This window comes from Orbicella franksi, chromosome 1, assembly GCF_964199315.1.
Source record: "Orbicella franksi chromosome 1, jaOrbFran1.1, whole genome shotgun sequence".
Taxonomy (NCBI): Eukaryota; Metazoa; Cnidaria; class Anthozoa; order Scleractinia; family Merulinidae; genus Orbicella; species Orbicella franksi.
The window spans coordinates 23,627,879-23,654,883 of record NC_138145.1 but is presented as its reverse complement, the minus strand read 5'-3'; the positions used below and the strand labels follow the sequence as shown (position 1 = coordinate 23,654,883).

At 41.8% G+C, this 27,005-nt stretch overlaps 1 protein-coding gene and 1 pseudogene across 2 annotated transcripts in view; one reads left to right on the top strand and one right to left on the bottom strand.

Moving 5' to 3' along the window:
* The window catches only part of LOC145489007 (SCO-spondin-like), a 37,241-nt pseudogene extending 16,598 nt beyond the window's left edge, over positions 1-20,643 (bottom strand). The window contains exons 1-18 of the transcript XR_014049554.1: positions 20,273-20,643; positions 18,422-18,788; positions 17,552-17,722; positions 16,884-17,054; positions 14,193-14,363; positions 13,652-13,822; positions 13,119-13,289; positions 12,010-12,180; positions 11,654-11,824; positions 11,278-11,448; positions 10,980-11,150; positions 10,314-10,484; positions 9,862-10,032; positions 9,188-9,358; positions 8,792-8,962; positions 8,466-8,639; positions 7,468-7,733; positions 269-623 (exon numbers count right to left, since the gene is read on the bottom strand). The product of XR_014049554.1 is annotated as an SCO-spondin-like (transcript). The remainder of the gene's footprint in view (positions 1-268; positions 624-7,467; positions 7,734-8,465; positions 8,640-8,791; positions 8,963-9,187; positions 9,359-9,861; positions 10,033-10,313; positions 10,485-10,979; positions 11,151-11,277; positions 11,449-11,653; positions 11,825-12,009; positions 12,181-13,118; positions 13,290-13,651; positions 13,823-14,192; positions 14,364-16,883; positions 17,055-17,551; positions 17,723-18,421; positions 18,789-20,272) is intronic.
* Positions 20,644-21,322: 679 nt separating this feature from the next.
* LOC145497657 (alkaline ceramidase 2-like) lies at positions 21,323-26,916 on the top strand. Its single transcript, XM_081477485.1, has 5 exons — positions 21,323-21,941; positions 22,054-22,094; positions 24,956-25,174; positions 25,727-25,864; positions 26,204-26,916. The coding sequence occupies exons 1-5, from the start codon at positions 21,849-21,851 to the stop codon at positions 26,514-26,516; spliced, it is 804 nt and encodes a 267-aa protein (XP_081333611.1). The 5' UTR covers positions 21,323-21,848; the 3' UTR covers positions 26,517-26,916.
* Positions 26,917-27,005: the final 89 nt, after the last annotated feature.

Sequence of the window (27,005 nt, the reverse complement as noted above, 5' to 3'; positions counted from 1 at the left end):
ACAGGACCACCAAGCTGCTCAGTGAACATGAACAACTCAAGTTAGCACAACTGTGAGCTGCCGAACACTCGCATTTCGTGAGCAATTTTTCCAGGCATGATTAACTGTTTACTTAGTAGACACGGGCCCGTTGAGGGACAGCTGAAAGGAGAATACCAGATTACGGAGACTTACCAAAAATCCCACAAGATTGCGTTTGACTGATTGTTTACTCAGTGAGTACGAGGCTGGCCGACCGGAATGAAAACACATATTTTAGGGGACTTACCAACAATGTCACAAGACTGCGTTTGAAATTCTATGTCACATCGACAGTTGTGCACGTCATCCTCCTCTACGCGATAACGTGTCTTTTTTCCAAAAAAACAACCGCTCCAACTGCCCCAACTTTTCCAAACACAGTAGTAAGCCATGTTTTGATGAGTGTCCCAGTGCGGATCTTCATCCCATGGATCGGGATCGTTTCCAGCTGCTATTTGAGAGTCGAGGTCACATATAGGAGCAATCGTCTCCGTGAAAAACAACACGAAGAATACGGCGGATTTTAAGACCGTTTCCATGCCTTTACTCGTCGTTACACGTCTTTCCTTTTTTATAATTTGCGGTAGTGTGGCGGTATAATGCTGCGTTATATTTCAGAATTCACTAAGGTCAACCTGCAAAGGTTTGCTAAGCCAGAAACGTCTAAAGAAACATTTTTGGTGTGGATTAAAGTTGACCCTGTGAAATCGTAGAAGCACAAAAACCACAGACCCAACGAGAGACATGAGTGAGACTTGGACAGGAACTACAACATGCAATTTCCAGAGCGAAATAATACAAATAGCGGAAACCAAACACTATAGCCAACTCCGAAAACAACATATCTTCCTGCCCTCCTGCTTTCAAAAATGTTAAGACATGTTGAGAATTTCAAGGGAATCGCTAAAAATAGAACTTTAAAGAGACATTCCTCTAATTTTGCGATAAACTAAGCCGGACCTAGTAATACAAAGTTTTCCGTGGGATATTAACAGAAACCAGGAGTCATAATCGGGGACGGAGACCGTAAGTCTCGGGATTCGCGCGCACCTATGATATGGGACAATTTTTCTATTTTTAGAACAAATTGCGCCATCCTGACGTCATATATCCGCGCGGATTCACGCACATGTCAGGGGCTCTCGCGTGGATGTTGTCACGTTGCGTGATCAAATGGTGAGAGTTGAGAGATTCTCTTGCGTATTTTTCACAGCGATGGCAGGGAATAAGGCAGGGAATACGAACCAGGGCGCTTATATGTAGTTTTATGCTCTGAGCTAACGGAAAATTTGGGTTTTTCAGGGTCGAAAACAAGACTTCAATCTCGCGCTGGGAATGAATACTAAGATCTGCTCACACTAGTTGTAAGCTTACACGCATGCTTAAGAATATAGCAAGAAAACTCTCTACTCTGGTATCGAGTTAAATTGTGAGTTTCTCAGACACTGTTTAATCATAACCAAAACCTGTTTTGATGGTTTCTTATTGTCTCTGCTTGTTTGGTGAGTTTGCAAAGGTTTTTGAAAGGAAAGTCTGACGCGTACAATTAGCTCATTTGCATACTGCAGCTCGTGCACTTTGAAGTCCGAGTCGGTGTTTTCAATTGTCAACAAATCTTGACGTTATCTTTTGTGCTGAGATGCTGCAACAAATTTCACGAATGCAAAAAAGGCTACGAACATCATGTGTGTTTCTTCAACATAAGCATAGTGAAGTTTTACACTGCGAAAATGAAAATAGACAAGGAGTTTTGATAACTCGATCAACAAAATCGAAATCGTTATTCCAAGTTGATTAAAGAAAGCGTCATCGTAACTTTGCTGATTGTTTCTGCTTTATTCACATATTTTCAGCTTAGCTTTTAATATGTTCTCAAACATTTATCAATCTTAAACATATTTAAAAACTACGGAGGTTTTGTTTGAGTTCGATGTACGCTTTCACACGAAAGTGCGGCGGAAGTACAATTTGTCATGTTTACTGACTGTACAAAACACGCATCAGCGGGCGCTCTCATTCATCGACAACAGAGAATTTACTGGATTTTTACACGAATAAAACTGAGCAGTATCTACGAACGTAAAGTTATTAAGCCTCGATGAAACATCAAGCGTTGCTTACAATTCAAGCGAAAATCAAACTAGCAATTATTGTGTTTTACTTTTCGGTCGCGATAGACTGACAAATTCCTCGCAAGCGTGTGGCAAGAGGAGCTATGAAACTATGAAGTCCAGAAGCTCTGCTATACCTAAATATATCCAGCTAGTTTTTAGCTGTATAATGGAAAAGCTGTTAATCATCAACATATGTGAAATTTAAAGTGGAGTAATGTACAGCTCATGTAAAAGGAGCATCAGTCGGAACACAACTTGGTCAGCGATATATATAAGCTTACAGCGGAACATACCTAAATTCGACACTGTCTTACTTCACTCAAACTGGAGCAGCTTACGACGAAAATACTTAAGCAAAATTCCAACAGACGTAAACGGGTTGAGTTGTGGGGCAAAAACATGAAACATTTCGGGAATTTCGGACGCCATTTCCCCCGCGCGACACCCGCAAAAATCCTCGCAACATGTACGCACGTGTGCCGCAGGTGATGGCGCAATTTGTTCTAAAAATAGAATTATTGTCCCATATCATGGGGACAACCCCAATACTTGAAATGGTGCGCGCTTACGGTCTCCGTCCCCGATTATGGCTCCTGCAGAAACCAAATCTTATGAAATGAAAAAACAAGGGATAATGGAAGGGCACAACTACTTGTTGCACAGTAGTTTTTCCCGCGGGTTTCCAAGGCAAAAGTTCCCGCCATAACGTGGAGGGGGACTGGTATAGGTTCGAGAACGTTCTTGAGAACCGGTTCCACAGGCCTGAGTGTATGAAGTCCATCCACTCCAACTTGACCAACCACCGTGTACTGTATTGTGGCGACGAAACAAAAAGTTAATCAACTTCGAGCAAAAGTGAAGAGTAGACTTAAATACAAGGCAAGAAAATAGACAACAAGGGGTGGGTACAGGAAAAAGGAAAAGAAGGGAGAAGGAATTTAAAAAAAAATCAGCTGGGAGGAACCTTACCCATGCAGAAGAAGGAAACGAGATCGAACGAAATAACAATCACACGCGCTATTTAAAAAGACAGAAAAAAAAATCATCGGTTTTTTGAATGCTCACTGAATAAGTTTGTGCGTTTGGAAGCGCGCTTTTAAGAATCAGCGAGGTCAATTTAGCATCTGTTGCCGCAGATACTATTGATTTAAGTAGTAAGTATTACAACGAAGTGAAGTTAAAAAGCCCCAGCTCACAGACATCTTTATTCACTTACGCACTCGAGACCAACAAAAAAAGACAAACAAAATTGTTTCTCAAAACAAAGAAAGATGTTTGACTCCTTAGGTCATCACCTGGACAGTTGCGCGTGTTGCACGCTCGATATTCTCGGGATGATCCATCACAATTTCTACCATTGTTGCTAGGCGATGGTTTTGTACAGATTCGTCTGCGTTTTTATTGACCGGTTCCACAGCTTTTACTACATGTGTTCCATGAACTCCAAGTAGACGCAGACAGTCCCATGGCCAAAACAATTTTTCTTCTTCAATTTTTTAGGGAGGGCCAGGAATTTGTTGAATGGAACCAACTCTTTTGTAGGTCAGTAATTACACCCACCTCTTGTATAAACTTCAAGATCCTTTCCATGCATGCAGACAGTCTAAGGTCGTAAAAAATTTCTTTCTGTACCTTCCAACTATTTTTTTATTTTCTAAGAAATTTTCTGCGGGCCGCAAATATAATTTACTGTTTTGGTCGATGGTGGTCCAGTGCAAACTGGTGGTATCGATCCTAATCTACAATATTCTAGTAACAGAACATTTTTAATTTCCCCAAGTTAGGTATTCAAGGATTGGTATGGTGAGGACAACTAAGAGTTGCAAACTGTGTGACCTACAGATACTGTTTGGTTAAAAACTTATCTTTTATATATTGCCCTGACGATGTTGAAATGGATCCAGCATATCTACCCAGATGAGTGTCACATGAAGTCTTCTTGGCGTAAGTTCGTACGACAAGCCCAATACCTTGAAAAATAAGAGAGTAGTACTATTACAATAGGTACATCTTTGATATTGGAGATCCATGTTATGGTTAATTGACAGCTGTCAAAACAAGGTATCCGCTTACCAGTATCACGTGACCATATGGCTGGCTCATTTTTAGAGCTTATCGTGGTTGCTTGTATTTTTTTAAGTTGACCGCTGAGCCGGTACTGGTTTTCGTTTGGATAGCAGGCTCAAGTCAAGATACTACTTTGGGGGAGAAGGAGGGAGTACGTGCAAAAGCAAAACGTCGGCGCAAATTATCCCCTGGCGCGTTGTTAACCCTTCTTTCGACATATTCCTTGCACAATCGTTTCTTGGAAAGTCCCTGATATATTGCGTACGTAATTTCTACAATCTTGGTTACGCTTATTGGGTATAATTTGTCAAAATGTAGCTGGAAAAAACAGTTAAACCACACGCTGAACAATATTACGTGTTCACAGTTGATCATATTTTGAGTTTCTGATCCAAGAAAAACAAACCCTCTTTTTCCTTTCTTACTGTATTAAAAATTAAGTGCTTAGCTTTTAGTCTTGGCTAAACCTCTACATTATTGATTTATCGTTATTAAGCTTAAACTCGAAGATACAAAAACTCAATTTTGTCTTTGCTCGCCATAGCTCGCCATACAATCCGGCATTTTGGATATAAAGCTGTGAAGAAATTCGCTGTTTATACATAAAAGTGCTCGCGGGCATTGGTACCAATTTTTCCAAAATAAACAATTAACCGTGGAATGGGCTCGAATGTTTATACAGCAACCACTGCCACTTACTTTTGCTGACTCGCCCACTTTCCTTCCTGTTGTTGTGAGTTGACTGTAAGCGAAAAGCAGCGATGGATGCAATGTAGGAATTCAAATTGTGGGCAAAGGGAATGAAGCAGAAAAATGTGTTTAAATATTTTTACAACATTTATCTGCTTCTTTCCCTATCTCCACCTTTAGTTTGAACTTCGCTCACAGTCTACTCACAACAACACGAAGGAATGTGGGCTGGTCAGCAAAAGGCGTATTTTGGCGCGCGAGCGAGGTTTGATCAAGCGAGCGCCATCTTGAATTGAAACTCAGAAGTGGTTTGGGGAGAGAAGAAAAGCGTCCCAGGGAGTATAAGTGAGGCTGTAAGAGGAGTAGGGTTCTGCTCAATATGCATTACCTGGCACTACTCACAATACTACTCCAGACAATGAGCTGGTACAAGAATTTCGAACAAATGCCCCTCAACAGATGTTAACAACTACCGGCACCATATACAACTTGGAATAATTACTGTGTTTTCTAATGTAAGCTTATTGATTTCTCTCTCTCGAATTCTATGAGGCGATAGTTGATTCGGCCTTGGGCCTCCTCAACTCGTCACCTCATAGAAATCTCGAGCTCATAATCTGATTGTTTAGATGATCCTTTCTGCGTCCGAAAAGCTACAGTCTTGGTCGCATCTGATGTAGACCTCCCCATTCCCGGGCGGTGTTGGAATGACTCGCAAGGCGTGCCGGGAGATCCCAGGCCAATGTTGACAAAAACCTTTCATCTTACAGATGAGAGCACATCTACCCATTTCCCAACATGGAAAGCGGGCACTTATTAAAACGATCTTAAGTTGCAGTTTTCACATGTTTCCAACTACATTTTTCCGCAGATGTACTGTCGCTATCATTAGCAGAGCGAGACTTAAAAGTTGCATTCGTAATTAAATATGGAGTTACAAAGAAATCTGGTCAAATTGTCCGGCTCATTCAATTTATAATTCGAATCGTCAAAAGCATCGTTCAGTGGACTTCACTTATATTTTTATAACTCAGTGTCATAATAAGAAGCGTTTGCCTACCTCCAGGAAGAGTTAAATCCACTGCTGACAGCTTGAAATAATCGTCTTTATTTTCACCCGCGCAAAGTTCAGAAGTTGTTTAAGCTTTGAAGAAACCATGTTTGAGCTTTTGCTACCATTAGCTCTCCCTGGTTGAAATAACTCCCTTCGAACTAAAGAATCTCAAGAATTGCTTGTTATAAAACTCGTAAATCAGATCAAAACGTGGACTGCAGTACGGAATGAATATTCACATTTTGCGAAATTGACGCTATTTTGAAGTTCCCTGTATACTTTGGATCAGACAGTATGCCTTTTTGAGGTTTGCACAGTGTTTGAAGCTAATGTTATAAAGGATCACTTATAAAAGTCAAGTCAATATTTTGGTTACTCTATGGTTTAACTAATAATATATAAAAGAATTATTCTTGGCACAGTCGAAGCTATAAGGAGTCGTTCAAAGAATATATTTTTGTCATTTTTCCTTTTCAGGTTTGGGCATTTGATCGCGCAGTATGACCCTAAGGTGGGGCACCTGAACACCAATAATGCCCGGGGGGCTGGAAATTTGGCCGACTAAAAATTCAGAATGTCTAATGACCTCTAATGCCAAGGGGGTGTGGGAGTTCGAATTGACTGATACATGCTGAACAAGTTAAACTTAATTTCAAAACTGTAACCAATAATAACAAGACGTAAAAGTTCACGTGAGATTTAAATGTTTCTTTTTTGCTTCGCCACAAACTATAAAAACATTATCCTATCTTCGGGATACCGACGTTTATCCTACGGCAGAAAGTCTTGGCACCGGCCAGTAGCGCACGAACCGGAAAAATATGGTCGTGGGTGCGCGCGGAAGTTTCATTTTGTAAAGCTGACCGATTCGCTAGTCATTTTGGTTGCATAACTATCACTATCAAGCCTTCGAAAATTCTGATTTGCATAGCCCTTGAACTCGGCGAAAATGCCGCTCTCTCTGCATTGTGGGAGGAACCGTGACCTGGTAATTAGCACACTGCACTCCAGATCGAGCGGTCCTGGTGCAAGCCCTGGCTGGGGTTAGTACATTGTGTTCTGGAAAAAGACACTTCACTCTCACAGTGCCTCTCTGCTCTGTGTAGTCTATCTAGGCGTTAAGGTGACCACTGGCAAATTTAATCCTTGGGATAACCCTAAATTATACCAGATCTTTTACCACTTTCCCTAAAGGAAGGAATATCAGGAAAACAGAACCATTAAAAGACGGAAATAGTACATAACACAATCATGATCTGCGCTTCGATATATTTATTTACTTTTACAATAAATTAGAAAAAAATGGTTTGAAAAAAAAGGAAGCAAAAACTATACTCAAAAATAAAAACTTTGACAGGAAAGATGAAGGAAAATAAGTTCTATTAGTTGAGATCTCCTTGTGGACCGCTGTATTGACTTGCATACATTATACTTAAAATATTTTAACTCGTAAAACATTATTTTACTATTTTTCGTTGATAAGCCATTGACAATTCGGTCATCCAACATTTACAGAAAAACCTCATATACATAGTAGTAATTGTCCAGACCGACACCGAAATTACACCGGGTCGCCTTCGGTCCTCCACCAGATGGTGAATTTTGCGCTCCGTAACAATTTCCATAGCCTTCCACTGCAAAGTATCTGTACCGCTTCTTTGCTGCTAACTGAGCACATTTCTTTATAATCTTTTCCATTTGAGAGGCAAACTGAGCGAACCAGTCGATCTCGTCAGTATAACTGTCTAGGAGAACTGAAGGATAGTTGTCATAGCAGCCTATGCCAGCTGAAAGGTAGAAAAAAAAAATACAAACGTGACTTCGACTTGATAGGCTAAGTCTGCATACGAGCCAAGTGGCCCATCAGAGCCGCCCCTTATCTCCAGTTTGCGTAGCATGAAGCGATTATGAGTATTTTTATTCCTTCCTTGGATGGGGTGCTCGTCCATCGCATGGTCACCCTCAGCATTAAATTCGACGTACCCATTTGTACACCTGAATGGAGAGATGCACTGTGAGAGTAAAGTGTCTTGCCCAAGAACACAACACGATGTCCTCGGCCAGGGCTCAAACCTGGACCACTGGATCTGGAGTCCAGGACAGTAACCACGAGGCCACCCCACCTCACACAATTATTTAATAGACTTGCATTACACGTAAAGTGCTGAATAAACAACACGGCCTGGTTGCTCAAGGAAGGTTACATGTATTCTAACCTAGGACCATCACTGACTTTGAATTCATGGTTAGAAATCCCAACAGAGCCTACTGTTTTGTTCACAAAGCTCCCTCCTTTTCTTTCTTTGTTATTGAATTGATTCTCGTTCTTGCTGCGAGGGTTTTTATCTGAGTTCTCTGGTTTTCCTCCCACAACAAAAACCAAGACTTTCCAAACGTTTTTAATTCTTCCCTCCCTCCCTTCGTCCCAACTTTCTACCCCTATGCCTCCCTCCCTCCAAAAAAGTGAAAAGAAATGGTCTTAGGTTACTTAAAGACCACGGACAGGACTTAACACCTACCTATACAAACTTCACCAGTGACGCACGACTTTGTATCCCTGTGTCTTCCTCCACAAGGTCTTCCACCGTAGGCCGGTGCAGGATTGTCGCAGTGCCGCTCGCGTGACATTATACCAGCGCCACATGTCACGCTGCATTCCGTCCAGTTGCCCCATTTAGACCAACCACCGTTGACTGCGTGACGTAAAAAAAAATTGATGTCAGCGAGAAGTTCGGTTTTCTTAAATATGTGTTAAATTTGATGCAAAAGTTACTAAAGTGAATGGCGTACCAACAGACCTTTCAGAAGAAATTACATGACGGACAAGACATGTTAAAGTACTAACCTGGGCATTTATTTACAGCACACTCCTTTGACTCATGATAGTCTGAGCCACAGCCTTTCCCACCATTTAAGGGAGGTGGGTTTGTACAGGAACGAAAGCGTTCTATCACGCCACCACCACAAGTCTTCCCACAGGAAGACCAAGAACCCCAGACACTCCAACCGCCGTCCACTGCGAACGAAAATTTTAACTTTTAAGTACTGATCTCCTAACAAACAGTATCCTCGAAGCCGGAGAAATCTAGACACACGATTGATTGCCTACCTATCCTTGTCTTCTCCATTTAAAAGATGGAACAAAAGAGCAAACAACCATTAGCTCCTATGGCTACCTGGTAGACTGGATAAAAATGGTAGTCTATATAATTGCAAAAACTTAGCCTGCAGTTGTTCTTACCGGGGCACGAGTGCGTGTTGCACTCACGACTTTCTCGCGGATCCCCGTTGCACTCTTTCCCGCCATGTCTGGGAGCCGGTTGGGTGCAGCTCCGAGAACGCTCCTGAAAACTCTTTCCGCAGGATTGATTACAAGGCGTCCATGTGCTCCAGCTTGACCAACTACCATCAACTGTAAAAATACCGGAAGAAGATATTTTATAGGCTAATAAGAATTTTCGTTTGATTTTGATATATGTACAAGAGATCGCTTTCCTTAGTAGTTGAAGTCGGCTGCCTGCGTATAGTGAATTGCAACCTTCACAGTGAGACAGTACTGCGTGGCTTCCAATATTTAATTAAAGATGTTTAAATTATCAGCGATTTCCAGGTAAGTATGACATAACCGACAAAAAGACAGACAGACAGAACACTAAACCGAAAAACAGACCGTGATAATGACTGGGAGACAGACAATGAGACAGAAAAGTTGGCAAACGGACAGAAGCTGACTAAATGACAGAGATTGACAGACAGACGGACTGACCGATGTGTGCAGAGAGATGAACCAAAACTCAAACCGTGAAACAGACAGAGACAGACAGACTGACGGACACGACAGACAGACAGACAGACAGATGAAAGAACGAACAGACGGACAGACAGATGACAGGACTGCAGAATACAGCTGCTAACCTGGGCATTTATTTACAGCACACTCCTTAGACTCATGGTAGTGCGAGCCACAGCCTTTCCCACCACTAAAGGGAGGTGGGTTTGTACAGGTACGAATGCGTTCTCTGATGCCACCACCACAGAGTTTATCACAAGGAGACCAAAAGCTCCAAGCACTCCAGCCGCCATCCACTGTACCAGAGACAACTTGTTGAACCCAAAGTAATACATACGGAACCCCCGAAGGGGACAAATCTATTTATTTGACTACAAACTGAAGGGAGCTGAGCTGGTTGCAAGTTTTTTCTGCAAGAACAGCAACAGCACAAAGCTTGCAGACCTCAACTGAAATGATGAAGTTAGAAATCCTGAGCACTCCAAACAAACGAAGAGGAAGAGCTTCCTGGCAAAAGTTTAATTCTTAGGACTGAAAAAAAAAAAATGCCTCAACGACTCGCCTACTCTATACTTACCAGGGCATGAATGTGTATTACACCAACGGCTTTCCCGCGCTTCTCCATCGCAAGATTTCCCGCCATAACTGGGCGCAGGTCGATTGCAGCTCCTAAAATGTTCCTGAATACCGGTTCCACAGGATTTACTACAGGGCTTCCAGTCACTCCAACTTGACCAACCACCGTCGACTATAAAATACAGCAGTAAAACAAGACGAAGTAAAATCACAATGCTTATTGTATTCATACTCCGTTTCAAATTAGATGCGTTTTTATTTTTGCGCTTGCCACAAAACAGTGTATATTTAACTCCTCTTCAAGACAAGTGGATGCTGCGGTGTACGAAGAAGTATTTCGTAGACGCAACATTTTATCCAGCTTGTTTTGGTTTTAACATTTGCTATGAATTTTATGAAAATTCTACAGTAGATTAAACATCAAGACAGAACTACCTATGCATTACAAGTCAGGTATACGTGTAATTCTAGCTTCCTCAGTTTTCCTTGAGCTCTGACGAATTTTCCTTGTGTTCCCATATTGCATGGCTCGTGAGAAGCCACAATAAAACGTTCTGTAACTGCTTCTCACGCCGACAGCCATAAAACTAAAGCTCTTTCTTGACGAACGTTTTGCGTGAGTTCTTACAGAAAAATCAAGACATAATATTAAACAAGCTGTACATACTTGGACAAGGGTTCTCTGTACACGCCTGTTGTTTCTGTGCGTCTCCATGGCAACGTTTTCCGCCATGTTTTGGCGCAGGTTTTGTGCAAGAGCGAGCATGGATTTCTACTCCACTGCCACAAGATACGCTGCAAGGTTTTGCGACAGACCAGCTAGACCATCCGCCATGAACTGAGTAATATAGCGAGGATCAAGACGTTATTTGTAGTGTTTTCAGTGTTGCATAGTCCTCAATATTGCTATTCAAACCCAAAGCGCAAGAATAACATACATAGCAGAGTGAACACAAAGTACTTACTTGGACAGGGTTTCTTTGTGCACGCTTGTTGTTTCTGGGCATCTCCTTGGCAAGATCGTCCGCCATATTTAGGCGCGGGATTCGTGCAACTACGAGAAAGAATTTCCACTCCACTACCACATGTAACGCTGCATGGTGTCGACAGAGACCAGCTTGACCATCCGCCATGAACTATGTAACACAGAAAGACCGATGTCAATTGACATTCATTTAACATGGTCGTTAGTGAAAAAGACTGATTCGAAATGACCCTAACCCTAGCCATTGTAAGCCACACGTATAAACACAACACTAAAATGATGGCGGGGGCGCGGGGGGGGGGGGGGGGGGGGCGTGGAAAGGCAAAGTCGAATTGTAATTTTTTCACAGTACTTACTTGGGCAAGGGTTCTTGCTACATGCCTGCTCCTTTCGCCCCGCCCCAGGGCAAAACCTTCCGCTATGTTTAGGTGCGGGATTTGTGCAAGTACGAGAAAGGATTTCTACCCCACTCCCGCAAGTAACGCTACAGGGTGTCGACACAGACCAGCTTGACCAACCGCCATCAACTAAGTAACGAAGAAAGGATAAAAAATGGTCAAAAGAGGTGTTACTTTGCAGCATGCTCAGTGAAGACTGCTTGAGAGTTGCTAATAGATGACGTCCTATCGACCAACATCAGGAGCCATAATCGGGGACTCCGTCCCTGATTATGGCAACATCTATGTCAACATGATGTTCTTACTCGTCTTACCTGGACACGCATGCGTATTACATTCATTATTTTCCCGCGCAGCTCCTTCGCAAGGTTTCCCGCCATTACTTGGCGCTGGGCTCGTGCAGCTCCGAGAACGTTCTTGAAAACCGGTTCCACAGGGTTTATTGCAGGAATTCCATGCACTCCAACTTGTCCAACCACCGTGAACTGTTCAACGGGAAAGAAAATTCACAAGTGCTTGTCTCAAAAATCTTGTTAACGCTCTCATCTCTATATATTCTATTAGAAAACAGTCCTGATTGGTTAAAAATCGTGTTTCTATTAAACAATTAGATTATTCGCTCTCGATTTCTATCGCGTGATAGCTGACTCGGGGTGCGCCCTCGTAAACCATCACGCGATAGAAATCGAGAACGAATAATCTAATTGTTTTAGTATTTTTTTCCCTAACAGTTCATGCTTGTAACTCGTTTCAATTTTTTAAACTCTTTTTATGTAACTATTTCAACTACTAGACATTAGTTTTTTTTTAACTCTATTTTTATAACTATTTTAAACTATTAGAAATTTTATATTTTTAGAAATTGTATTTAGCAGGGCCCCTCTGGATACCAGTCACTGTGCTGAATGGGCCACCCTGCATAAATAAAGTTTTACCTACCAGTATAAATCTAGAAGTCGTTCAAAACTTAATCTAAATCCTCTTCACAGACACTCACGGCAAGAAGCGGCCGTCATTTAGTTAACAAGGGCACACTGCTACGCTACTCACTATCTATTACAGAGTAGATAGTGAGTAGCGTAGCCAATCAGAGAACGCCAGTCGTGATAGAACGCTAGTAGATTTATACTAAAACTCGATAGAAACACAGTACTAGCACGAGCTGTTGACGTAATGATGGCGCGAGCAAAGAGAATTTACATTTTGATAATTTTGTAATTTTAAAGCGTTCCGCTACAAAAAGGTCAATGATAGAACGGCCCGACCTTTACTTAAGTTTTCCTGTCTTCTTAAAAAGGAAGAGTAGTCCATTATCAACTATATATTCCATAACAAAAATCGGTATTTTGCTGATGTATTGTTCTTAAAGGTAGGAATAGTTGAAACAGTAAACTGTAATTCCACGAAACGTTTCATTTCTTACCCGGGCAAGGTTGTTTCTTGCACACTTGTCTTTCCAACCCACTTCCAGGGCAAGATTTCCCACCATAACGAGGACGCGGTCGCGTGCAGCTTCGAGAACGTTGTCGTGAACCAGATCCACAAGTTTTCGTGCATGAAGTCCACCCACTCCAACTTGACCAACCACCGTCAACTGTAAATTAAAATACGAGATGAAAATTAGTTTTCGGCGAAGAGGAAACTGAGTAGCTAGCTCCAGGGTAAGATCTTCCGCCATGTTTAGGAGCAGGATTTGTGCAAGTACAAGTAAGAATTTCTACTCCATCGCTTCAAATAACGCTTCATGGTTTTACCACAGACCAGCTTGACTAACCAGCGGGTGGGAGTAAACGGAAGTACACGATAATCGACTCTCGCTTTAAACTTTCTTAACTTCGTGTCACATAAGATTTACAATCGCATTTCTCCGAAAGCACAAGACATATAATAAGGTTAGGTTTTCAACCATATTAAGCTCTTTTCACGTGGCAGGAAAATTGTGTTTTTTCGCCTTACCCGGACATGAGTGCGTGTTACACACGCGTTGTTCATTGGCTGCTCCTGGACAAGATTTCCCGCCATTTCGAGGTCGTGGATTGGTGCAGCTCCGTGATCTTCCTTGTGTCCCAACATCGCACGGCTTGCTACAGCTTGACCATACACCCCAACGTGACCAGCCGCCGTGAACTACAGAGTGAAAGAGCAATGAGTAACGACAAACAAGTGGAGGCACTTGTTTGCTTGTCTGTCTGTCTGTCTGTCTGTCTGTTACGTTTCACGGCAAAGTTGCCACCCCATTCTCGATTAGCAGATCACTGATCATGATTATGTCAAGAACGAGAGTCGCCGACACATGTAGTTCAATGACAAAACTTGCAAGGGAGATTTGTTCAATTAGTAGCGAGCGTGCGCCAAACGAGATAAAACACTCAACAGCAGCGCACAGCTTTTCCGATGGAGGTGGAATAAAAAACAAAAACCTGCGTATGGAAAGTAGGAAAGGACCCAGGGCTGTGCAGGCGTTAGAAGATGTTACACTACATTTTTCACCTCTTACCAGGGCACGCCTGCTTGTTGCACGTTTGTGTTTGCCGCGCTGCTCCTATGCATGATCTCCCGCCATAACGTGGAGGGGGACTGGTACAGGTTCGAGAACGTTCTTGAGAACCGGTTCCACAGGACTGAGTGCATGTTGTCCATCCGCTCCAACTTGACCAACCACCGTGTACTGTATTGTAACAAAAGTAAACAGAAATAAGCTGAAAGGACATGTAAGGGAGGGTCTGGAAGAAGCTAGTTTGTTGGAAAGATGACGGGAGGATATAACTAGCATGGAAAATTGAATAATCATCTGCATGTATAAAATAAAACGAGCGGGCAATGTGTTGCCAAACAGAGTAGAGTAGGTTGTCAGAAGGGAAGAGCAAAGAAAGGCTGGGAAACTTCACAATTACTTCACAATTACTTCACAATGTCCACGAAGGCATTCTTGCGACGGAGCCGAACATGAACTGTTACGAAGAAAGTTACACCAAGGTCAGAGTGAAACTGGATACTACAGTGTCAAATAGGGCGAGATTTACAAAAGAAGACACCTCTATATGTAGATTAAAGTTGACCCAGTGACATCGCGGAAGCCGAAAAGCAAAAAAAGTCACACAACGATTTGTAGATTAATACTATTATGCTTTACAGCACAAAAAAGAAATTCTTCGGACACTTCCTAACAACGTCGATGTGCTCAGTATGACACATATAAATTAAAGATTGAAGATTACACTTTGCTGTCGCATTGTGCCTGCTATATCAGTACTTATCAAACAGTAATAAACAACACCCTCTACGAACACAGGGCCACCAAGCTGCTCTGTGAAAATGAACAACTCAAGTTGGCACAATTGTGAGCTGCCGAACACTCGCATTTCGTGAGCAATTTTTCCAGGCCTGATTCATTGTTTACTTAGTGGACACGGGCCCACTGAGGGACAGCCGAAAGGAGAACACCAAATTTCGGAGACTTACCAAAAATCCTACACGAATGCGTTTGAAATTCTATGTCACATCGACAGTTGTGCACGTCATCCTCCTCTACGCGATAACGTGTCTTTTTTCCACGAAAACAACTGCTCCAACTGCCCCAACTTTTCCAAACACAGTAGTAAGTCATGTAATCCTGATCAGTGTCCCAGCGCCGATCTTCATCCCATGGATCGGGATCGTTTCCAGCTGCTATTTGAGAGTCGCGGTCACATATAGGAGCAATCGTCTCCGTGAAAAACAACACGAAGAATACGGCGGATTTTAAGACCGTTTCCATGCCTTTATGCATCAGTCAATTCCAGCAGTGCCCATGCCCCCCCCGGGCAACCGCGGGGCATTTGCTCACGTTGTCAGTCCTGGGGGTGGGGCATCCGCAATTTTATCGCGGCCCGGGGACTGGGCATTTGCGTACCCCGGGGCGAACCCCGGGCATTCGACACACGTGTTTTGGAAAGTGCCATGGATGAGTTCATCGGGAAAGACGAGGCGTTTGTCGAACAATGTTTTCTCAATGTTAGATATTTCTTCATTACTTGTAAGCATATAAATATAAGCGACAAGGTGAACTATATTTTGTTTATCACAAAGCAATCACTGACATGAACTCGACTATTTCGCATTTCGCATTCAAAACTAGCCTAGCATTTTTTAAATTCATGACAGTGGAGTTAAAATACTTAAGGTTTGCGAAATCAAATGATGCGATCTTCAAGACAGATCCCGCGAGCTTAAAATGCAATACATCATCATTTAAAATGTCTTGATTCTTCACAGAAAAAGTAGCCTGCGAATACAGGCGCCTATCATCGCTCGCGGCTGGGGACACGTCCGCCGCAATCCCAGCTATCCTCTAGCAATTTTGACTGTTAAAAACAAATATAAAGAAATAAATATAATCAGAATCAACTAACGCGTACTGTTGTCCTTGAAGTCTTACCGTTACAATAAAATACTGAACAGTTGACCGTTTTATTCACTGATTAATTAAAAAACTGTGGAGGTGTTGGAATGCGACGATCCCGGGGGCGGGGCATTTGCCCTCTTTCTTCGTCCCCACCCCGGGGCATTTAGACAGCTTATGTGTCCCCACCCCGAGGAATTTGCCAATTTTTTTTAAAAAAAGTTAATGCCTGGGGGTTAGTCCGGGGGGCGGGGGGGATGGGCACTGCTGGAATTGACTGATGCATTACTCGTCGTTACACGCCGTTCCTTTTTTGATAATTCGCGAAAGTGTGGCGGTATAATGCTGCCTTATATTTCAGAATTCACTAAGGTCAAACTGCAAAGGTTTGCTTAGCCAGAAAAGTCTAAACAGACATTTTTGGTGTGATTAAAGTTGACCCTGTGACATCATAGAAGCACAAAAACAGACCCAACGAGAGACATCAGTGAGACTTGGACAGGAACTAGACCATGCTATTTCCGGTCACTAGCCGAGCGAAATAATACAAATAGCGGAAACCAAACTCTATAGCCAACTCCAAAAACGAAATCTCTTCCCGCCCCTCCTGCCCTAAAAAATGCTGAGAGATGTGAAAATTTCAAGGGAATCGTTAAAATTAGAACTTTAAAGATCCATTTCTCTAATTTCATGATTAACTAAGCCGGATCTAGTAATACAAACCCTTCCGATGGATATTAACAGAAAACAAATCTTAAAGAAATTAACAAAGAAGAAGTAATGGACGACAAACAATTCGTTTCTTACCAGGGCATAACTGCTTGTTGCACAGTAGTTTTTCCCGCGGGTTTCCAAGGCAAAAGTTCCCGCCATAACGTGGAGGGGGACTGGTACAGGTTCGAGAACGTTCTTGAGAACCGGTATCACAGGACTGAGTGCATGAAGTCCATTCACTCCAACTTGACCAACCACCGTGTACTGTATTGTAACCACAAAACAAAAAGTTAATCAACTTCGAGCAAAAGTGAAGAGTAGACTTTAAAAGAAGGCAAGAAAATAGACAACAACGGCGGTGGGTACAGGAAAAAAAGGAAAACAACAGGGAAGGAACTAAAAAAAATCAGCTGGGAGAAAAAGTGAAGTAGACCTTACCCAGAAGAAGAAAACGAGATCGAAAAAAAAAAAACAATCACATGCGGTATTTAAAAAGAGAGAGACAAAAAAAATCATCGGTTTTCTAACTGCTCACTGATCAAGTTTGTGCCTTTGGAAGCGCGCTTTTACGAAACAGCGAGGTCAATAATTATTTAGCATCTATTGCCGCAGATACTATTGATTGAGACGGTACGTATTACAACGAAGTGAAGTTAACAGGCCCCAGCTCACAGACATTTTTAAGCACTCGAGACCAACAAAAAAACACAAAAACAAAATTGTTTCTCAAAACAAAGATGTTTGACTCCTTAGATCGTCACCTGGACAGTTGCGCGTGTTGCACGCTCGATCGTCTCGGGATGATCCAACGCAAGTTTTACCACCGTTGCTAGGCGACGGTTTTGTACAGCTTCGTCTGCGTTCTTGTTGACCAGTTCCACAGTTTTTACTACATGTGTTCCATGAACTCCAAGTAGACCAACCTCCATCCACTAAAACAGAAAGAAAGAAAATGATAATAATAAATGCACACGCGAGAAAACTACAGGGAAGCCGAAGGACCGAAGGAACTTAGCAACAAATGAAAGCAAGAAAGAACGAACTTATGGAACAGGGAACACTGAAGGGGAGTGGCTGTCCTATCACTTTTTTGCTTGGGTTGAACTCTAAGGGCTCCAGATGTCATGGACAATGCATGAGTTGTACTACTTGAAAGTATTAAAACGGAGGAACAGTGATTGCTAGTGCTTGTTTGCATTGGCCAGAGGTTCTAGCCTTACGACTTAAAAATGGTCTCCTCGGTCCCTGAGGTCCCTGAGGAACGAGGGAACTTTGGAACTCGGCAACGCACCAACTTCGAAACGGAAGAAGGTAGGAAAGAACGAACTAAGGAACGAACTTGGAAATGGACGAAATTAATAAACACTAATTCACTCAACAACTTTTTGTCGTTCCGTCATTCCGTCTTTTAAGATTTCGGGTGATTTTCCGCCGTTCCGTCATTTCGCCGTTCCTCCATTCCTGCTCTGAAGGTCGCCGATCGCAGCGATCGTAGCGATCAAATGAAAATCAAACCTTAAGGAACGAGCTTAGGCACTAGGGAACGGATGAACTTAGGAAAGAACTTAACGAACGAAGTTTAGGAACCAACGAATGAACGAAGATTAAAACGAGATATACGTCATATTTACCCCCAGTGCAGCACTTTCCGCTGTATCCAGTTTTACAGTTACATCTTCCAGGAAGCGGAGTTCCGCCATTAGAGCATCCCAAATTACAAGGTTGGCTATCCACGAGTGCAAACGAACAGGATCCACCGCATGTCGCTCCTCGGATCACTTTCCGTTGACGCCTCTGTGTCCCTCCAGTACCGCAGGGCTGGGTGCAAGGACTCCACGTGGACCAATTATCGACAGCGCAATTTGTTACTGGGCACCTTCGTCTTCGTCGCCTCCTCCACCTCCTCAACCCTTCTGTTCGGTCCACCATCATGATAACGGCGAGGAACAGAAAAGACCAAAGCAATCTTGACATTGTCTCAAAGTTCACGTTAAACTACTAAAAAAGAAAAATTAAAACAAATCACTTCGCGAAAGGACCCAGGAAGGAAGCAAATTGGACGTTCCTACATGACTAAGGTCTGGTTAACTTTAATTAAGACTGCGGAATTAGTCCATCTTTCAAAGATGAGAGGAATTCAAAGTTCTCTTTAACTTAAAGCCACAAAAATAAGATTACCTTTCGGGGCAATAAACCTCAGAAAACAACTTTTGCCACAAAACAAGACTAACGTAAACGTCTGTTAGGGGCACTACATCATCCCCACTGATGAACACTTCAACAATTCAAAACGAAAGACATTTTTTCCTCGATTGATTGAAACCGAAAAATAATTGTCTAGACCACTATATATGTACACAGAAGCCTCAAAAGGCATATTATAATAAGGCGGTACGCATGCACATAGGTTCTGATGTCAAAGTCCGTCGTAGCTTCTTGTTCCTTCAGCAATTCACTTAAATACCTTCATCTTGCTATGCTGGGTGCATTTCGTGTACCGGACAGCAAGCGTACTTAGTCATCATTTTAGCTCTGCCAGCTTCAACTTGAATAAATTGTTTTAATTTTTTTTATTTTACATTTAAGCTGATTCTTGCAATATGAGTGACAGAGGAGCCCATGGAAAAGCAAAAAAAAAAAAAAAGCTTGAATTTGTAGATATCTTATTAGAAATGTGGTCAACTATAATTTACAGAGCTATACTATTATTATTCTTAATAGTAATTGAAATAGTCTCAACAATGAGAAATATAGTTAATGCTCTGACGAAATAATTCAGGGCAGTGTCCTTTAACAGACCTGGAAAACGATGCCCTGTACCCGACAAGAATTGACACGCGATCTCTAGTATCTTTTACGGGGAAAGTGGGGGTATAACTGAAATGATGGCAAAATGCTGTACTGGGCAAAAAATATGTAGTTAACTATTGAACTACAAGAGAGTAAGGTATTTTGTTTCAAAGTGAGCAGTATTGCATGTTTCACTGCATGTATGCGAGTTCACTGTCTGAAAAACGCCAGGGGAAACGTAAAGCAGATACTAATGAAGAGAAGCGAGAAGTATGAGACAATTTGTGGTAACCCCAAACATCAATCCCATGAAAGTATTGCGGAACATCAACACAGTATGCCTTCTTTCGTTTACCTTATTTTTGTAACTCGTTCGTTGGGGCAAATTTGAGAGACCATTTAGACCTGTTGGTCCACGAGTCGTCCACACCGCAAAGAAACAAAAACTACAGGAGTAAAGCAGTAGAAAATCTGTTATCACTGTCTGCGTATTTTTTTTTACGATTATAATGACCGGTTCGAAACGAGGAAGCAGCTAATCCATACAAAGTTTGGACATCAAACAACATCATGGACACACAGCATGCAGTGAAGCTGCGTCTTCAGACAGAAAGTGCAGAGATACGAAACATGACATTGTGTCTTACGTACTCAATCTATCATAACCTTCCCTTTCCTCCAAGGTAGCTTACCTCTTTACGATGGATTCCTGGGACTCCTCAAACTGGCGTAAAACGTTGAAGGGATTCTACCTCTGGCTTTCCTTCTCAATCTCTGCGGCTTTGTGTCAACTGAGATTAAATGAACGGGCTGTAATAACCACTTGCTAATGACGTGACATGCAAGGAATTTGAATAGCAATCACTTCCTTTCAGCAGCATTCAGCTTTTTCAGATTCCCTTGAGATTCCACAATTTCCATTCGTCGACAAAGGAAGTAAACTCACCCCTTGAGAAAGAAGTAGTTTGTCTCAAATACACCTGACTACTTTGTGAGGATTTCACAATCACTAAAAAACACAGTCCACACAAACCTCCATGCTGTACTTGATGGTCACGTACTATATCGTTTACGTTTGCGCCATGTGACGGCGATTACGCAAAAACCGGAAAGGCGTATCCGACATAATAATAGCAGGAGAGGGAGTTCTAGACTGTTCAAAGCCTTCTATTTTCTTGTATTTCTCTTTTACCAACGAACGTGCGAATAGAATCGCGAGGTAACTGGACGTTTCTCTTGCTTTCCTTCTTTGCGTTTCAAAAACGACGGCTGCGAAGTAGTCTACATGCATGTGTAAAGAGTTTTACGATCCGGAACAAAGAAAACTTCTCGGGAAACTATTGTAACCGGAAGACAATAAGCCAACTGATTCATCTTTTCGTACGGAAAGAGAGCAACGCTTGTGCGCCATAACGTTTTTAAGAGATAAATATTTATAACACAATGACTTTTCAGAAAGCCACTGTTTGGCAGTCCCCCATATTTGAGCCGTCACGCAACTCGCCAACCATTACGGCCAGAAGCGTCGCGTGACTTTTGAGAAGGTTTCCCACGCGAACGCGCGAGCGGCAAAACCACAAATTTTAAAGTCGGCATTCAACGCCGCCCACGAAAACCTGGGCTGAAATTTCAGGCTTTCTTCGCGCGTTTCGTTTTCAAGGCGGTACTGCTTTTGTGATCGTGTATGAAAGCGCTCAGAAGAATAGACAGATTGGGAAAAATGTGCTTACATCCCTGTTGCTACCCAATTCAGACAACACCATGATTTATTTGGGAGGTTACAATTATGCAATTTGTCACACGCAACTGATTGCATGGGAGTATGTGCAAACAGAACAATTGTAACGTCCCAAATGAAACATCACGTGATCTGAATTGGGTGAGAACAAGGATTGAAACACGTCACCCGAATCCATCTACAATAATCGATAGATTTGGGTTTGATACTGCTTTGTTACTTTCCAACATAGCGGGCGGAAAAAAGGAAAAGTTTAAGAAGAAAAAAAAAAAAAAACAACAACAACAACACCTACATAAACCTCTGAAGCTTTCACTTAAAGGCGCCCTTCACCCTACCCCTGCAAAAATCTCCAACATGTGTTATATCCGGAAAGCTTTGTAACCTCGCTCGCGCGCAATTAGCCGGTTTGTTTTGTTTACGTATAAGAGAAGAATAGAAATATAAAAATATTACTAGACGTTTGGACCCTCATGGTTAGTGCGAGTTTAACAAAGAAAATACAGTGAGCAGCGAGGAGTTCAAGCAAAATGCTGGCACATTTTGCTAGGGGCAGCTCAGAAGTCGATTGGTGCGAATCGAATTATGCTCATGTAGCTTTTATCGCCGAGTTTTACAACACGGTACAGCGAGCCGGCGCTTTTGTTTTTGCTTTTAATTAAGTGCTTGAGTCTTGCTTATCATTTTTCAACGTTCTAGAGGAACAGTATTAATACAGATGTGTTTTTAACTCAGGTCAGCAACGCCATCTTCCTTGTTCTACCGCCTTTCTTCATGTAAGTACCATGTTTTATTACCTCTTATATCTTCAGCTTTAATTATTCTGGGTTTACTTTTGCGCTCAAGTAACGTTTCAACTTCCTCTTTTTATTTATTTTTTTTTTCTTCTTCAACGCGTGCAGATGTTACGCTATGACATGTAAGTTCCGGGCGTGGTGTAATATATTACACCAGATTAAAATTATTCCCGAGGATAAGGTATATACTCAAAATAAGAAACACAAACAAGATTATTCTGACATGGAACGATAAAGATTTCTTCGTTGTAGTCGATTTATAACTGAGTTGATTTCGCTCTCGAAGACAAGATATTTACTTAACTTATAATTCTGGGAATAGATTTTAATCTGACAAGTTTGCTTTGTTGTAACTGACTTCTGAGTAAATATCACAGAAATACGACACACGTTCACGACACGCTGAATTTATACTGGCATTTCTGAACGGCTTTCAAATCAAACGAGAACAAAAAATATACATATGAAAGGCGTTTACTGCAGGTACTGGTAAAGTACCTGTTCATGAGCATTTGCCAATTTTGCCTATTTGCATATCGTCTCCTTGGCAGCACTGAGTTCTTATAAAGTATATAAAAATAATTTGCTTGGCAAATAGAAATCAGATTTGCTGTCAACCCGTTACTGATACATGTGAAGAATGAAACAAAGCTTTCCTTGGAACGATGCACTCGTGCGAGTAGAGCGGTAACCTGTAAACGGCTGGCGTAAACGGCTTGAGCTGTTCACTGACTCATGCATATCACAGAAACCGCAGGCGGTCTGTATGGTGCTTTAGAAAAGTTGTATTTATTGCATAAAAATTGCTTCACTGGTGTATAGTCTATAGCCAGCATGACATGTGACGGGCGTTTCTCACTGGTCGCGGTGTAACATACCGTCTGAAAATTACTTCCCCGTTTCGTTGTAACCGCATTAGGTTTTTTACGTTGTTTGAATTTAATGAGCTATCGCAAGCGCAAAACACTTATCGCAAAATTACTCGATTCATATTTTGTTTTGTCTTCAGCGTATAAAAGTGCTAACATTATTGACCACCCGTTGGGGTGTGGACGGCAACTTAGAAACAAAAAAAAAAAAAACAGCTGTGCATTTGTAAAGATTTCACGCTACTGTCCTACGTGTGTCACAAAATTCTTATCAATCTAGGCGGTGCTTAAGCCAACTAAATTATCTAAAGAATAGCTTAAGCAGATGAAAAAAAAAAACAGAAAAGAAATGTTCGCAAGCCATAGCGAGTTCAGTTCAACCTAACATAAGATCAGGTTGTATGAAAATGTGGTGAATGCGACCAAGTGCGACAGAATAGCACTGATAGTAACCAGTTCATTTTCAAGTATTTTAAATAGATGTTCATCATGAAACAGGCCGGTTAAGGGCCCATTAACCGATTTGTGCGCGCGCTCGCGCGCGTTGCTAAGGAGGTGAAATTTCACTTCCTGTTACTTACGTCAGCCTGAGTTCATTTTCAAGTATTTTAAATAGATGTTCATCATGAAACAGGCCGGTTAAGGGCCCATTAACCGATTTATGCGCGCGCTCGGGCGCGTTGCTAAGGAGGTGAAATTTCACTTCCTGTTACTTACGTCAGCCTGAGCACGGAAAATAAAAACAACTCAATAACTTCCAAATCCGCTTACATTATAGATGTTTTTCTTTGTGTTTCACAAAATGCAAACTAAAATTGTACAAGAAGAGACAAAATAAGAAAAAGACAGAAAAACAAGAGCAAAAGAAAGAGAAAACCTAACTCCGTGTGGCTTTGTTTGATCTTACCGAAGTGCGCTGGTAGTGTAAATTGCGCACGCGCTGATAGGGTAACTTCCAATAGATATCGGGCGCACTTCCGGTTTCTTTAAATGCTAAAGGAACGCGTTTTTTCATTAAATCCAGCCTTTTTCGACGGATTTCGATCAAAGACAACTTTGGAAAGATAGCTATGCATTCCTTTTTCAAAATCATGCTTTTTTCAGAAAATTACGAATTTTTTAATATTTTGAAATTCTCTCAAAATCTGACCTTTTAGAAATGAAACAAAATCTATGCATAGCGTAATGGGGATTCAAATTAAAATATTAAATCAATGAAAAAAATCCCGATAAAGTAATTTGCCTGGGAGCCTTTGCGTTTTTTCAGTATTAGTCACATGACCATGGGCGTGGCCTGATGACATCATCAATAGTGCTACTGATCATGAAAAAGTTAAAACACATGAAATAACTCTGAACGAACTAAAAATGATGAGGTTATATGAGAATAAATTTTCCTTAGCAACGGCTCGAAAAGATCGGTTAATGGGCCCTTAAAGTAAAAAAAAAAAAAAGAAAAAAAGAAAGAAAGAAAAAGAAAAAAAAAAAAAAAAAAGACGCAAAGAAACAGTAAAGAATAACAACAGTTTTCTTTCAAGCACCAGCTCCTTTGCTCGCAATCTATACAGGGCTGTGCAAACCGAGGCACTTAATTGCCTCAGTAATTTTTCTCGTTTTTGTTTGAAGGGAGAACTGACAATAAACACCGCGAAATGCGTATTATGGACCTTGCCTCAGTCATAACTTGTTCTCGCTATGACCCTGCTTTATCTAACCCAGAATGTATCATTTAAAGTACGGCAAAGATGGCACATTGAAAAATAAGCTGTTTTTTTTTTCACACCTGTCTCTTTATTCTTCCTCATTTTGAACCATTCTTGTTTCTGTTCGGTTCATGATTACTATGCTTTTGATGTTTTCCAGAGTCAGTAAACTGTTATTCAGTCGCACTTTTCCTCCGATCGGAAGCGCAAAATAATGACTTTATCAAACTCCACTGATCTTTTACAAGTGGACTTCCTCTTGTTGCAGATACCTGTTTCGTCCATACTCCAAGCACGTCTGTTCCGGAGTGAACATTATCTGGGCTTTATTCATCGTGATTGGAGTCAGTTCAGCGTATTTTCACGCCACTCTCAGCCTGGTGGGACAGCTGCTTGACGAACTCGCCATCTTGTGGGGTTTGATGGTTGCGTTTGCCTTGTGGACGCCTAAGTGGATGCTCGCTCACGGACCGTTTGGGGAAGACAGGTATATGTTTTGAGCGGGTAAAGTGAATCAAATCTTACGCTGTGATTGGCTACTCGAGCGGGCAAGTGGGACTATCTTGCCCACTCGGACGGGTTTACCCGTTGTATCCCGCAAGATAATGGTGTTCTTCATCTTTTCAAGTGTAAACTTGTTTGGTCAAGATGGCTGGATATCACAGGTTCTATCGCGTCAAACTTGACAAAGAGACTGAGAAAAGAGGGGCGGCTCGTAATTTACTCATATTCTTCTCCAACTCAATAATAAAGGAAATCATGGCCGTGACGGTGTTTGCATATCTCATCTTAATTAGCATAGATTGTCACAATGTTATTTCTCCGTTTTCTCCTTAGTTTAGGTTCGATTGAGAAGATATACCAATCATTCAAGCCAGTGTTTGACCACATTTCCAAACATGTTCTTTCGTGTTTGATATATTACTTCAGTCTAAAAAGCCAAAAATAAGATACCGCTCTCTTCTACTTTTCATATCAATATCTTGTTCCTCCGGGAAATCATTGAAGGCATTTTCGTATTCCTTTTTTTTTCAAACAGAGAGACGTTTCAGTATGCTATCCTGGCCTTATCGTTGATTTGTACTTGGCTGGGCTTTGTCTACCCTGTGGCTAACGCGTTCGTGTTGATGACCTTTGGAGCTCCGTTTCTGTTCATGCTGTTTGCTGAACTGAAAAGGTAACTTGTACTCTCTTTTCTCAGTTATAAGAACGTTTCAATGTAATTTTCGAACTGAGGCTCAACCCGAAATGATCTCATTTGTTCTCATCTTGGGTACATTCTAAGCACATTCTCTCTACGGCTTCTGGTACTATACCGTAAGTAAAATATAAGGCTTAAATACTACACACGCGAATCGATAAGCAAGAACGCTGAAGTGTACTGGGAGGTCACTTAGCTTTCTGAAGATAAAAGTTGTTCTGCCTTGACGAGCAATTCGATTTGTTTTACGATATAATACTCGAAACGTCAGTAAAAGAAAACATCAAAGTTTTCGGATTATTTTTCCGTCCACAGCTGTCAAAATCTGAAGGTCAGGAGACTGGGATTTACGTGTGCTGGATGGTGGTTTGTTGCTGTGCTCTTCTGGGTGAACGACAGAGTATTCTGTGATATATGGAGGTCCGTGTCGTTCCCTTATCTTCACTGCGCGTGGCATATACTGATATTTATCGCCGGATACACTGGTTGTGTCCTCGGCGCTTACTTCTACGCTGCAACGGAGTTTCCACAGCTTCGCCCAGCGCTGACCTTCTGGCCTTGTTGGTCATCTGAATGGGGAGTTCCCTACATAGTGTTGAGGGGGATTCCAAAAGAAAGCAACCCGTGAGAAAACAATGTCACAGAGAGGGGAACTGTTTGGATTTTGGACTCTTGCTAACGCTGCTACCTTGAACCAGGGATAACGCTGATACGGCAATGGAAATATTTTCACGTGGAGACAACAGTGGCACTGTTTGGAATACACACCAACAAGCTATGTTACCACAAATTCAGCTCACAAGTTGAAGAGGGCCATGCTAGCAAAGAACAGGCAGAGTTGACTCGACGAAGCAACTGAAACAGGGTGTCAAGAAAGAAAAAAGCTCTTTTTGTCACACAAAATGCAAATAAGCGAGAAATGTTAGAATGGAAAACTCCAATCACAAGATGTTCAAGTTATTCTTTACTCACGGCTGCATTCATAACGGCACGAAAGCCGCATCTCAAAATGCTACCAGAGGAAATTACAGACACAAGATAGGATATTGAACTAGCTTATTAAGCTTCAACAGAAAATAAGCCCGAATAACAAGCGGCAGATAAATTATCAAAATCA

Excerpts from the sequence above, each read along its gene's own strand:
- LOC145497657 (XM_081477485.1), top strand. The coding sequence starts at position 21,849 with ATGCTGGCACATTTTGCTAGGGGCAGCTCAGAAGTCGATTGGTGCGAA. Across the intron at positions 21,942-22,053 it reads TCGCCGAGTTTTACAACACG|GTCAGCAACGCCATCTTCCT; the intron begins GTACAGCGAGCC and ends TTTTTAACTCAG. Across the intron at positions 25,865-26,203 it reads CTGTTTGCTGAACTGAAAAG|CTGTCAAAATCTGAAGGTCA; the intron begins GTAACTTGTACT and ends TTCCGTCCACAG.